The 13,104-nt window shown below is 48.0% G+C and overlaps 2 protein-coding genes across 2 annotated transcripts in view; one reads left to right on the forward strand and one right to left on the reverse strand.

Moving 5' to 3' along the window:
* The window catches only part of Polb (DNA polymerase beta), a 34,718-nt gene extending 34,063 nt beyond the window's left edge, over positions 1-655 (forward strand). Inside the window, exon 14 of the mRNA XM_006982993.4 lies at positions 412-655. Within this exon, the coding sequence (XP_006983055.1) occupies positions 412-506 (95 nt within the window). The 3' untranslated portion in view covers positions 507-655. The remainder of the gene's footprint in view (positions 1-411) is intronic.
* Positions 656-1,626: 971 nt separating this feature from the next.
* On the reverse strand, positions 1,627-4,905 carry Dkk4 (dickkopf Wnt signaling pathway inhibitor 4). The gene is made up of 4 exons (XM_006982994.4): positions 4,674-4,905; positions 3,563-3,713; positions 2,943-3,095; positions 1,627-2,011 (listed from the first exon to the last, which is right to left on the reverse strand). The coding sequence occupies exons 1-4, from the start codon at positions 4,782-4,784 to the stop codon at positions 1,761-1,763; spliced, it is 666 nt and encodes a 221-aa protein (XP_006983056.1). The 5' UTR covers positions 4,785-4,905; the 3' UTR covers positions 1,627-1,760.
* Positions 4,906-13,104: the final 8,199 nt, after the last annotated feature.

Here is a 13,104-nt window from a genome sequence, read left to right on the forward strand (position 1 = left end):
GCCATTACTGCTAGCTTAAGAACCAGAGCCTGAGTTGGAAAAAAACAAAAAACAACAACCAAAAAAAAAAAACCTCAAGACTATTGTATGAGGGTACAATAGAGATCGAGACAAAAAGGAAATCATGAACTAGGGTGGCTTTCCTGGCAACTGCCAGGATACCCGGTCTCCGTTAGCACTGGTAACATGTGACAGAACATGCATGCAGCATGCAGGCCCATGTCAGAAAGTGGAGGCAGCCGGCAGGAACTTCTTCCAAGTGCCTTAGTTACTTTCCCCGTGCTGGAAATGGAGACTTGTTCATGCTGAGTCAGCCTGTACCCCTGGAAGAGCCCCGCAGGGCAGGTGAACTCCCAGTCTGCGGTAACCAACTTCTCACACTAGTTCTTCTTTCTTTTTTCCTACCTGCAGGAGTTGCTGGGGAGCCCCTTCCAGTGGACAGCGAGCAGGACATTTTTGATTACATCCAGTGGCGCTACCGGGAGCCCAAGGATAGAAGTGAATGATGCCAACCCCTCCCCCCAGCCCGGCATATTCCACTAGGAGTCCTAATTTATTTCTTAACCTTTGCTATGTAAGGGTTCTGGTGTTTTTAAGTGATTGCTTCCTCTCTGTGCTTACCATGTACTGTAATCAATAAACTTCTTGAGCTATTGTAGGATCCTGATTTTCTTAAAAGCAAGCGTGCTTAAATTTAATGTTATGTTTATGCGCACAGCTTACCATGGCTTAGTAGAGGAAAGTAAGAGCCGAGGTGATAGGAAATGTTCAGTGGGATTTTTATTTCTGCCTTACATTGCAACCATGTTCTCCTCTACTGTCTCATTTACTCTCTACAAGTCACTTGGCTTTCCCAGGGGCTGCCTCTGGAAGCTGGTTCAGTATCCTCAGGAAACTGGGGGCTGCCAGGCGTGACGGCACATGCCCTTATCCCAGCACTCGAGAGGCAGAGATGGGCAGTTCTCTGAGTTCAAAACCAGCCCGGTCTACAGAGTGAGTTCCAGGACACCAGAGCTACAATGGTGAGACCCTGTCTAAAAAAGAGAGAGAAGCAAGGGGCCTGCATCGGTGAACCTTTTTCTTTGGCCCGTTTTCTGTGTGCAGTATGCGCTGGTAACCGGAAGACTAGGTGTGGGCTTCATCTCGGAAGTAGCAGCCCTGCACCTGAAGTGACTCGTGACTATGGGGATGGGCACATTCACTAGTTTGTCTGGTAAGCAGTTACTGTATATCAGAAGATGATGTTGTACATTGTATACCCACATACAATTTCAATTTTTAAAAAAGATTTATTTGAATAGATTGATTGGCTGTATCAGAATTGTTTTATTATAGAATCATGTCAGTATTCTAGACAGGAGGGAAAAGCCAGAAGTAGTTCACAGTGTAGCGCCCCCTAGTGCTCTGGTGGCTGTGTGTTTCAGTTGCATGATTTAGTGTTATATATATGCTGGGTGTGGTGGTGCTCGTCTGTAATCCCAATCCTGGAGCGTAAGAGGATCGTGAGTTTGAGGCCAGCCTGGGCTATATAGCTTACTTTGAGACCCTGTCTCAAAACTCCTCCCCCTACCCCAAAAAGTATCCAGGAGGTGGAGGCAGGCGGATCTCTATGAGTTCAAGGCCAGCCAGGCTGACAACAAGTTCCAGCTCAGCCAGGGCTACACAGTGAAGCCCTGTCTGAAAAAAAACAAAATAAAAAATAACAATAATAAAATTAGTGTCTTGCCGCGTGAGCACGAGGAGTCCCATGTTTTCACAACTCATACTCTTTGGCACACTCTCAGCCTCGTCTGTTGCCGGTTACCAGTCGCCTGACTTCGACACGACAGTCCAGGACCACAGTCGCAGCGCTGGAAGATTTCCGGGGCTTGGGCAGTGTCTTTATACCCTCTCCTGGAGCAGACTTGTCCCTCTAGGAGAACTGGCTTGCAGATTTTTGTCCAAAAATGTCGAGCACAGCAAAGTCCCGGGCCACAGTCGGAAGTTCTCAGACAGCTTTCTCCCTCCTGGCCTGAAACGGGTTAGACACGGGTTTTAGTGCTGAATGGGCGGCATTGCTCATGGCGGCAGATGGGTTAAGGGGTGCGTGTTGTTCTAGTGGCGTGAGTTTGGGGATCTAGGAATGAAGGCTAAGAATAGCAACAGCCAACAGGACCCATGGGTCTCACACAATGAGGGGAAATTCTAGCCCTGCCTAGAATAATAGTAAAAATAGTTACTATTGTTATTATTTGTGTTATTAAAATCAAGGCACCAAGAAGGGATTTCCAGGTCTGAGAAACAAGCAGCACTCCACAAAGCTTTGCTAATGTAATTTTTGGTGAACATGGAATCCTTTTCTTACACAGGGAACAGCCAACCCAATGGCAAGAGCAGGAAAAGCCACTTTACCACGTCACTTTCCGATAGTCTGTTATCTCAAAGACTGGAATTTGAGACTTTTAAAAATCACCAAGTGTGGTAGCAAACCCCTTTAATCCCAGCAGAGACTGTTGGATCTCTGAGTCCCAGGCCAGCCTCCTCTACATAGTGAGGTCCAGACCAGCCAGAGCTACATAGGCCCTGTCTTGAAACAACAACAACAATCCATTTTGTATGGTGTACAAGGTTGGAGTGAGTGTATTTATTTTCATCTACTTTGTATGCCGAGGCTCTAGAAATGGGAAGTGGCACTTGGTATACCCCTGGCATAGTGAATGTGTGTGTGTGTGTGTGTGTGTGTGTGTGTGTGTGTGTGTGTGTGTGTGTGTGTAATTGAACACTGGAAGGTTTTCTTCCTAAGCACCTATTACTAGGGGCTTGCCCTGTCCTGGCCAGCAGAGTCTCTTGAGTTGTTCCAAGAGCACAGGTATGGGATGGAGAAGGAAGCTAGTTTTAGCCTGTGGGGCTGGGAGGGAGAACATGGTTTTTAAAATAAAATCGGCTCAGAATGATGGCCTTACCCTTACTGCTTTGCGATTTCTTAGCACTGGGCTTCCCCTGAGGTCTGTTTTCCTCTGTGGGCCATTTGCTGGTTCCTTCTGCATAGGTACCAACTTGCTCCTCAGTGTTTCTGTCCATTACTGGCCTTGTGGCTTCCACAGCAGTGCAGACATCTGAGGGACAGACAACCAGCTTTAATTAGTGTTACTACCCGAGGCCCAGAAGTACAGGCATGCAGCTACTGGATTGCTAATTTGGTAGCACCTCTACCTTCCATTTCACAATATTTTATATTTCTGACACACTGTATGTATCATACACACATGTATGTGAGCATACATGTATATTTACATACAGCAAATAAAATAATTGATTAATAAAATGCAAGTGAAAATGGAAAGATTCAAACCAGTCTACCTTGAACCTGTCCTTTGAAATCATTTCATTCATGTCACTGGTAAAAGGTGTTGACAGGTAATAAATTAAGTTGTTTCATCAAAAAAGTCAGCTGCACAAATTTACTTCACCCAGATCCAACAGCACCCTAGGACCTGCTTCCCACGGACTGTCCTGGCCTATGTGACTCCAATGATGCCTTCAGATTGCAGCCCCCACGGCTTGGAGGCCCAGGTTTGCTCACCATTCACACAGACCGTTCCTGGGCAGCACATGGCACTCCTCTGGCACCTCCTTCGAACTCGGCGGCATGTGGCACAGAATGACTTGTCATCGTGCAGCTCGAAGCAGAATTTTCCTACGTTGCAGTCCTTGTCTGATGCACACTGGGAGCCCTGTGAAGGAAAACTGGTCACAGGCTGGCAAACCCAATGAGACCTAAGAGGTCGTTATCCAACCCAAGGGCTGGGGTAGGGGTGGGGAGGGGCTGTTGAGATGGGGCAAGCTTCGGGCCCCATCTTAGTGTTTCAGAGTAATTGGTTTTCTCCCCAAAAGAATACATCAAACTACCTGTGAGAAGACCTTGGTTGCTGCAAAGCTTGTGTTGAAAGCTTGTCTTTAATCAGTTATGAACCAACCATGCTCCATCCTGTCTTACTTCAAAACCCAGAATGTAATACTCATGCTCTTTGTGAAAAATCAAGTGTTTCCTGTGTCTTACAGATGACAGATATATGACAGATGATCCCCTTGTCACACACCCACTCTTCACCAGCTGTCCTTTGTTACAGGTACAGTGTACACACCACATATAATACAGTGTAATGGACAGTATGCTAAAAATGATAGTGACCCCTAAAACAATTCTGCCAAGTAGATTATTACAATAATGTGTCATGTCCTGATGCGCTGAAGTCCTAACTCCTACATACGTGCTGTGTAGTCTCGGTCCGAACTCCTGTCTTCGCTGCTGAATAGAAAGCTATGCCTAGCTCAGGTTGTGAGGAAGACAAATGATCATCAAGGCCTAGCACGCGGTACCGCCTTCATTATACACTGATTTGTCGACAAATTCAGAGCCCTGGCCCGAAACCCCCTTTATTGCCTTCAGCGTTCCCTGGCTTTTTGAGAGGTCTCATCTGCAGTCCAGGTTGGCCTCTGGCTCACTCTCAGCTCCCTATTCTGCATTCTCTGCCTCCCGAGTGATGAGATTACAGGTCTGCACTAATAGTCAACGACGGGTTTCCTTGCCACCTCTGTCCTGCATCAGTTCACATAGAGGTGAGGGTGTCCTGCCTGATACAATGTTATCATTGCAGTTGGTCTCAGGGTTGCCTCGCTCTGGCTGCACTTACCTTCCCAGCACCTTGCACATCAGTGGAGCTCTTGATGTTGTTGAAATCCAGAACCAGAGCTCCCAGGGGTGAACAGAACCAGCTGAGTCCAAGCAAGGCCACCAGTACCATCCTTCAGGCACTCGGGTCTCTCCGGAGTTCCCAGCACTCCTTGCGTCTTCTGAGGCCAGGCTGCTGCCAACTCGGAGCTGAGTGGTCCTGCGTGCAATCTGCAAGTCGCCTGCAGCAGCCTTTTCTGAAAGAGAAGCGAATCTGCCCAAAGACTGCTGTGTGTTAAATGAGACAGGCCGGGTCTGACCAGCATGCTTTTCCGAAACTATTTATACCCAGATGTGGCCCCTCTTCTCCCTTACAACCCACTTGTTTCCTTCCTCTTTACCCCACACAGGCTACAACAGATCCCCTCAAATCTTTGATCAATAGTTCAAAACAAGGACTCGGTGGAAGGAGACCAGAGGCAGGGCCACAGCGGCGGCGGCTCCTCCAGGCAGGAATCCCTCTTAATTATCGCATATCAAAGTCAGTTCAAAGGGCTCCCAGGAGAGAAGGATGTTGGTATCAAAGGCAGTCCCGATAATCACCTGCATTTCCGACCCTCAAACCTTTGGGGGGAGGGGCAGACTAAGATGTGTTTTCACAGCTAGTGTACTCAAAGAAAGAATGACTCACATTAGCCAATATGCTATTATAGATGTTTAAAAGAAATAAAAACAAAATAAAACTAATTATTGAATCGACCCTGAAGTCTAAGGTAGAGAAGAGTGCCTTTCCCTTAGCCCTGATGTCTGCACTCAGTGTCCCAATAGCTTCTGAATTGTGACTGTGGCATCATGTGCTCTGTTCAGATAAGTGTCACTTGGGAAATCACTCTTCTTACAATGAAAACTGAGCTGTTTGAAGTCAGAGGTATTTTATTAGAAAAATAAGGGAGTATATAAACATCTGGCCTTATTTTTAAATATCTTAATTACTTTTTAAATTGATTTAAAAAAAAGCATAAATTGCTGGGTGATGGTGGCGCATGCCTTTAATCCCAGCATTCGAGAGGCAGAGCCAGGCGGATCTCTGTGAGTTCGAGGCCAGCCTGGTCTACAGAGCAAGATCCAGGAGAGGTGCCAAAACTACACAAAGAAACCCTGTCTCAAAAAACCAAAATAATAATAATGATGATAATAATAATCATAATGTAAAATAAATAAAAAAGCATAACTTGGCACCTATACTCCCAGCACATGGCGGGGGCGCAAAAGGATCAAGAGTTCAAGGTTAGCCTTGGCTACATAGCAAGTTGGACCCTGTCATAAGAAATAGTAATCATTTTTTGAGATTTTATTTTTAATTATGCACACATGTGGGGGTGGGGGTTGTGCATGTGAGTGCAGTGCCCCAGGAGGCCAGAAGAGGGCATGAGAGCCCGTGAAGATAGAATTACAGGTGGTAAGCTGCCTAATGTGGGTGTTCTTCATTACTGAGCCATCTTTCCAGCCCATACATTGAATTATTTTTTTGTTTTCTTTTATTTTCATTTTTTCAAGACAGGGTTTCTCTGTGTACCCCTGGCTGTCCTGGAACTTGCTCTGTAGACCAGGCTGGCCTTTAACTCACAGAGATCCTCCTGCCTCCACCTCCTTGAGTGCTGGGATTAAAGGCATGAGCCACCACTGCCCAGCTTCCAAAATTGAATATTTAAAACGTCTGCTTTGACCTTTTCTCATATATAAAAATTTTATTTTGAAATGTAGTCTTGTGTTGCCCAGGCTGCCCTCAAACTCCAGGCTCAAGCATCTCCCTGCCTCCACTTCGGAGTAGCAACCGCCAAAGCGCTACCTCGGGCTGGCAGAGACGTGGAGGGAGTAACTTGGTGGTTGGTGTGCTTCTCAGTGTTTGGAATACTTTCAAGAGGAAACAGACCAGATGTGGGAAGAAAAGGCCTTTTAGTTCTCTTCACGCTTGTCATTCTTTTCCATGGGGACTCAGCCCACGACTGTCAAAAATCTAACAAGGCAGGGGCCTGGAGAGTTGCCATTAAGGGAACTGGCTGCTCTTGCAGAGGACCTGGGTTCAATTCCCAGCACCCACATGGAGGCTCACAACAGTCTGTAACCCCAGTACCAAGGAATCGGATGCCCTCTTCTGATCTCTTTAGGTAGCAAGCAGGCACATACGTGGTGCTCATACACAATCACAGGCAAAACATTTGTACATAAGATAATAAAATCTTTAAAAATGAAATAAAATCTAAGAAAACCAATTTTCTGTTAGATGGGGGGTGGGGCATGACTTCACTGGCTCTTCCTGAAGGACCCTGACACAGCCAGGACTCCTGTGGCATGCTGTGACAGTGAGGACGTTCTCAGTTGGCACGTCCCCAGTGGGGCTCTGCTCTCAAACTGCAGGGTGGGGTGGGGAGCTCTTTCTGTACAATGCCCTTCCAGGTGGCTCAGTGATGCTCCTGGGAGCGCCTCCTCCTTATTTTATACGGGTATCATTTGCACTGCTAATATCAAAACCCTCAGGTAGTTCAGTAAGCGTGGGAGAAGGGGAGTCAGAGAATCCATTTTGAAGGTAGAACATCAGGACCCAGGAAAGAACTCCAGCTGCTTTCTGTGTGCTGGTTCTGCTTCCTGCCCTGCCCCCACCTGAACTGCAGAGCACGCCAGGGAACCCAAGGCTTTGGGGTACACACAGATGAAAGACGGATGGAGAGGTGAGACTGTGACACGAACCGTCAAGTTCTTGTGACCAACTGTTGGAAATGAACTATATAACTGAGGATCTGGAGTCCAGAAGAGTCTAGAATGGACGGTGGTATCCTTTTATTATGACAAGCACTGAAAAGTCTAATGCAGGCATCATAACTTCAGAGGGGACACCATACACACCTTCTAGAGGAAAAGGTGTGTGGCCACAGGACAACTAATATTTGAACTGATTTTTGAGGAATGTAAGTTAAGAGGCAGGTGGCAACCAGGGAGTGGTGACGTGTGCTTTTAATCCCAGCAGGCAGATCTCTGTGAGTTCGAGGCCAGCTTGGTCTATAGCGCAAGTTCCCGGAGAGCCAGGTCTACACAGAGAAGCCCTGTCTCAAAAAATCAAACAAACAAACCAAGGCTCACAGTGGTGATGGTTGATGAGGGTTCTTGTTCTGGATAGAAGTATTCCAGGCTGGAAAGGAGATTCGGGGAGTCGGGATAACAATATGATTTGAGGAAAACTGTCCAAATTATCACCTTGATTCTAATATCGAGATGTGAGAATAACCACTATGCTTTCCGTGGTTAGCAATCTCCACTCTCCTGAGCCAAGTGGCTACAGTGCCAGACTTGCATTGGAAAGTGTCTCTGTCTGTCTGTCTGTCTGTCTCTGTCTCTGTCTGTCTGTCTGTCTCTGTCTGTCTGTCTCTCTCTCTCTCTCTTTCTCATACACACACACACACACACACACATGCACACGCACACACGCACACACTGCTGAAGAAATGTGGACTTCAGACTCAGGCAGATCCAGTTCAGTCACCAGCCTGGCTTCCTGGCTCCGTTTTCCGTTCCCCTGAACTCACGTCACAGCACTTAGAAAAAGCTCCTCTAGTTGGCTACTTACTTGGTTTTTCACCTAGGCAGCAAGCCCTGAAAGGGTAGGGCTCTCACGAACTGATCTTTGGAGCAGCAGACTTAAATACTAAGCACATAATAAAAGCTAAAAAATTTTTTTTTTTTAAAAAGCAGGTTTTGCGCCGTAGTCCAGGCTCCTAGGAACTGGCAGCTTCAGCCTGCTTGGTTTTGGATCTGCAAGTGTGGACGGCCACCCTTGACAAAGCTCTGAAACCTTTTATGTGACAAGCAACTGCAGAAATAAATAGGTTTGTGTGATCTTTCTGATGTGGGCAAGTTGCCAAGGCAACTTATAGAAGAATGAGTTTATTCTGGTTTACAGCTCCTTGGAGTCCATATGGCAGGGACAGCGGGACAGCGGGTATCAGACACAGCGGCAAGAACGGGAAGCTTAGACCTCACGTTTTCAGCCACAAGCAGGACACAGAGAGAGCAAACTAGAAGCAGGTCTTTGACTCTCCTGCCCCAGTGACATCCTTCCTCCAGAAAGGCCACACAACTTCCCTCCCAAAACAGCAACCCCAACTGAGAACCAAGAGTTCAGATGCCTGGGGCCGTGGGGATGTTTCTGATTCAAACTCCACACCCGCACGCCTAAAACTCTAAAACGTTTCTTACTACTGTGGTTTGGATGTTGAATGTCTTCCATAGGTCCGTGTGTTTGAACACTTGGTCCCTAGTTGGTTGTGCTGTTCTGGAAGGTTGTGGAACATGGAGGGGGTGGAGCCTTGCTGGAAGAAGTGAACCACTGGAGATGGATTTTTAGGTTTGGTCATATGGCCGTGTTTCTTGCCCACTCTCAGCTTCCTGGCTATGGACAGAATGTGACTAGCCACCTCACACTCTATCACTGTGTCTTCCCCACTGGGATGGACTCTATTTATCCTTGAAGCACAAGCTAAACAAACCCTCCCTCCCTCTTTTAAGTTGCTTCTTGTTGAGTCGAGATTGGTCACAGTAGTAAGAAAAGCCGCGCTATCCAGCTCTCAGGCCAGTGCTTGCTTTTTTTTTTTTTTTTTTTTTTTTTTGGTTTTTCGAGACAGGGTTTCTCTGAGTAGCTTTGCGCCTTTCCTGGAGCTCACTTGGTAGCCCAGGCTGGCCTCGAACTCACAGAGATCTGCCTGGCTCTGCCTCCCGAGTGCTGGGATTAAAGGCGTGCGCCGCCGCCGCCGCCGCCGCCGCCGCCGCCGCCGCCGCCGCCGCCGCCGCCGCCGCCGCCGCCGCCGCCGCCGCCGCCGCCGCCGCCGCCGCCGCCGCCGCCGCCGCCGCCGCCGCCGCCGCCGCCGCCGCCGCCGCCGCCGCCGCCACCACCCGGCCAGGCCAGTGCTTTATACCACCAAGTAAACTCCAACAGCCAGCCATCACATTACTTTCCTATGCTTAATGCGGTTCAGCAGAGCAAACTCTCCCCCGACCTCAGGCCTCATTTTACAACAAGGCTACCATCTCTGGCTCCGAAAAGCCAGGGTCGTTTTAAGGAGAGTGGAAATATGAGGGCAGGGTGATTGAAAAAAGGCTGGTGTATCTTCGAATCTGCCAAGGCCATCTGCCTATTAGTAACCAAGGTGTTCCTCATCTTGGAGACCATCTCCACTCAGGATTAGGGGTAACAGAGCAGTGGGGGGATATCAATGAAGGGGAGTGAGAGACGTTTTAAAAGGCATCTGCTCTGTTATAGTTCACATCTGAAATATCCTCCACAGGCTCGTATATTTGGACACTTGATCAACAGATGGTGACGGCGGCTGTGGGGCCTCTGGAGGGGGGACACGGTCACCAGCCAAGGGCTCCACACCACACCGGTGGTGCATAAGGAGTTCATCTTGAGACCTCCACCCAAGCCAAGACTCATGGCTACAACAAAGAAATGGATCTCAGGGAGAACCAAATAGCAAGCAAGTTGGGGTTATTTTTTAGTTGCTGTTGTTTGAGATATGATCTCTCTATGTAGTCCTGACTGTCCTGGAACTCTCTCTGTAGACCGGGCTAGCCTCTAAGCCACAGAGATCCTTCTGCCTCTGCCTCCCAAGTGCTAGAATTAAAGGTATGTGCCAACATATCTGGACTTTTCAAAAAATTTTAAGTTACATTTGTGTGTGTGTGTGTGTGTGTGTGTGTGTGTGTGTGTGTGTGTGTGGTGTATGTGTGTATGTGTGGTGTATGTGTGTGTGTGGTGTATGTGTGTGTGTGGTGTATGTGTGTGTGTGGTGTATGTGTGTGTGTGGTATATGTGTACATGTGTGTGTATGGTGTGGTGTGTGTGGTGAATGTTTGATGTGGTGTGTGTGATGTGCACATGTGTGTGTGTGTGTGTGTGCATGTGTGTGTGTGTGTGTGTGGAGAGGAGCATATGGTGCCACACACCAATAGTTGTATACAGAGGTCAGAGGACAACTTTCGGTGGGTGGGTTTTCTTCTTCCATGATAGAGCTCCCAAGTGCTGAGCTCAGGTCATCAGGCTTAGCAGCAAACCCTTTTACCCACAATGCCCCTCAGCAGCCCAGAGCTTGAGCTCCTTCGCAGTGGGTATTTCTGGCTCCCAGGTTCCATCTCTAACGGCTTCTGAGGAACACTCCTGGCCTTTGTTTTCTGACGTTGGCCCAGAGAGGATAATTTGTAGTGATGTTAAAAGTCACAGAACTTTTCTGAGTGAACAAAACTGTAAGGGTGGATTTAGGAGGGGCACTGTTTGTGTTTTAGGGAAAAGACTTGAATCCTAAAAACTCAAGGCTATACTTCATTTTGGCCATAAGTATGTGCAGTCTAGTCACTGTCCTTGACAATCTAGGCTGAGGTGTCTTTGAGAATGAATCATCTGGCCCTAAGAGAGCATCATTTATTAATTACCTTTGGCAAGATGTCTTTGGAAAATGCATCGTCTCTGTGGGCCATTCGGTTCTTTTATATAGAGAGAGCGACTTACTTACATTTAGTTATTTATTGCGGTGGGGGACATGCATGTGTCGCGGAAGGCAGAGGACAACTCGTAGGAATCAGTTTTCTCCTTCCACCTTTGTGGGTCCCAGGAAGTGTGGGTTCCAGGTTCAGCAAGTGTCTGTGCCGGCAGAGCTGACTCAACAAGCCGTTCTCAGGCCCTCATCAGTGGAGTCCGAGGCCTCCGGACTACGTCAGCAGTAAAAATACACCAGGTCTGGGGTACAGACTCCCTTCCTCTCCCGGCCTTTTCTCCCTCAGCCGATATCATCCCCTATCTTTCTACTTTGCCCCAACATGACTTGCAAAGCGGGTCACTTGGGGCAGATCTTTGAAGGTTATAGCCCACCCCACTTGAAGTTTGAGGCACAACGTGACCAGTAGTGTGAACTTCCAAGGTCACAAACCACAGTGCACCTTGGTGCCACTCTGCCAAGATGTACTCAGTCTCCTGAAACTGCAGGTGAAAATAAATCTTCCCCTTAAGTGGTTTTTTTTTTTTTTTTTTTTTTTTTTTTTTTTTTTTTTTTTTGGCCTGGCTTTTTGTGGCAAGAACAAGAAAAAATAACTAATGCGTGTTCAAAGGAGCCTTCCTGTCCTTGGTCAGTCCACTGAAGTTCACAGGAGGCCTACAGCAGTCAGATCCTTGCGGAACCCAGCTAGGACCCCTGGAACGGCAAGAAGCTCCCTAACGTGGCTGTCTTTTGAAGAGTCACCACCCAGTACCCACGAGCTGCAGAACAAAGCCAGCCTCTTGCGCAGCTGGGCTGAGATGCTGTCATTGAAAGGCCCCAAGGCAAGGATTAGGCTTTAATTGAAGAGATCAAGCTATTCCTCTTATTTTGTAGTAAACACCTGGGCCCAAAGAACTCTACTGTTAAATGCTGTTGAATAAGCTGAGGTGAAATGAAAATTCCCCAGAGAAATTTCCAAAGGTTCCTAGCTTGGCATTTCAGGCCTGATGACTGACCCAGGTGAGAAGTGCCCGTTTATGCTGACACCTGCATTCTCCCAAATTAGGGCCTCGGAAGTTCAAACCCACGGCAGCGGGCGGATGGATGATTTATGTTCAGTTAGGAAAGAGGAGTTTTGTTATGGTTCCTGTGTCAAAGCCGCTTTGACTTCCATAAATTTTGCTCTTCTTTAAAAGAAAATCAAAGGAACCGAAAGCGGGCAAGTCTTTGGCAGACTCTCACAGGAAATGCTCGGTAAAATCAGAGATGAGAAAAGGCATGTGGGGGGGGGGGTGCTGGGGGGGGGGGACAAGCAAGATTGATGGTACAGTTAAGACATGAGCGCGTTCTAGTATCCCCGGTCTGCAGGCTGAGGAGAGAGGAAACCTAGCTCCAGAGCATGCTGGGGAGGAGCTGGCTGGTGAGCAGAAGTGGATGCAGCAGTCCAGATAGTGTGGACCGGAAAGCCCTGAATCCAAGGACAGCTCCTTCCTCCCATGACGTGGGAATAGGGAAGTCTTGCTACCTCTGAACCTCAGTTCCTCTCGGGCGCCAGGCTTCTGGCACTGTCTTCTGTGGTATTATGGTATGTTTGCCCTGGCTCTCCAGTGGCCAGCTCCAGCCGTCACTGCTTACCATGTTATTGGTAAACAATGATTTTGGACGTATGAAGTAATGGGGTGCTGACAAGGCCCCCCCTCTTCCAGAAGACAGTGCCAAGCTCTCTGACCTCCACACAGAGGTCCACGGCCAGTAGCACCAGGTTCCCTGGACCTTCCTTCCTGCTCTTTTTTGTTCTGAAATAAAAGGTCTGATGTTACTTATTTCTTATCATTTCTAGATCCGCCTCCGCCCCCCCCCCCCCCCCCGCCTCATCTGCCCTCCCTCACCATGGGCACTCTCTCCTTTCTTGCTCTTCTAGGCCACAACTGG

This window comes from Peromyscus maniculatus, chromosome 17 (assembly GCF_049852395.1).
Source record: "Peromyscus maniculatus bairdii isolate BWxNUB_F1_BW_parent chromosome 17, HU_Pman_BW_mat_3.1, whole genome shotgun sequence".
In the NCBI taxonomy this organism is placed as follows: Eukaryota; Metazoa; Chordata; class Mammalia; order Rodentia; family Cricetidae; genus Peromyscus; species Peromyscus maniculatus.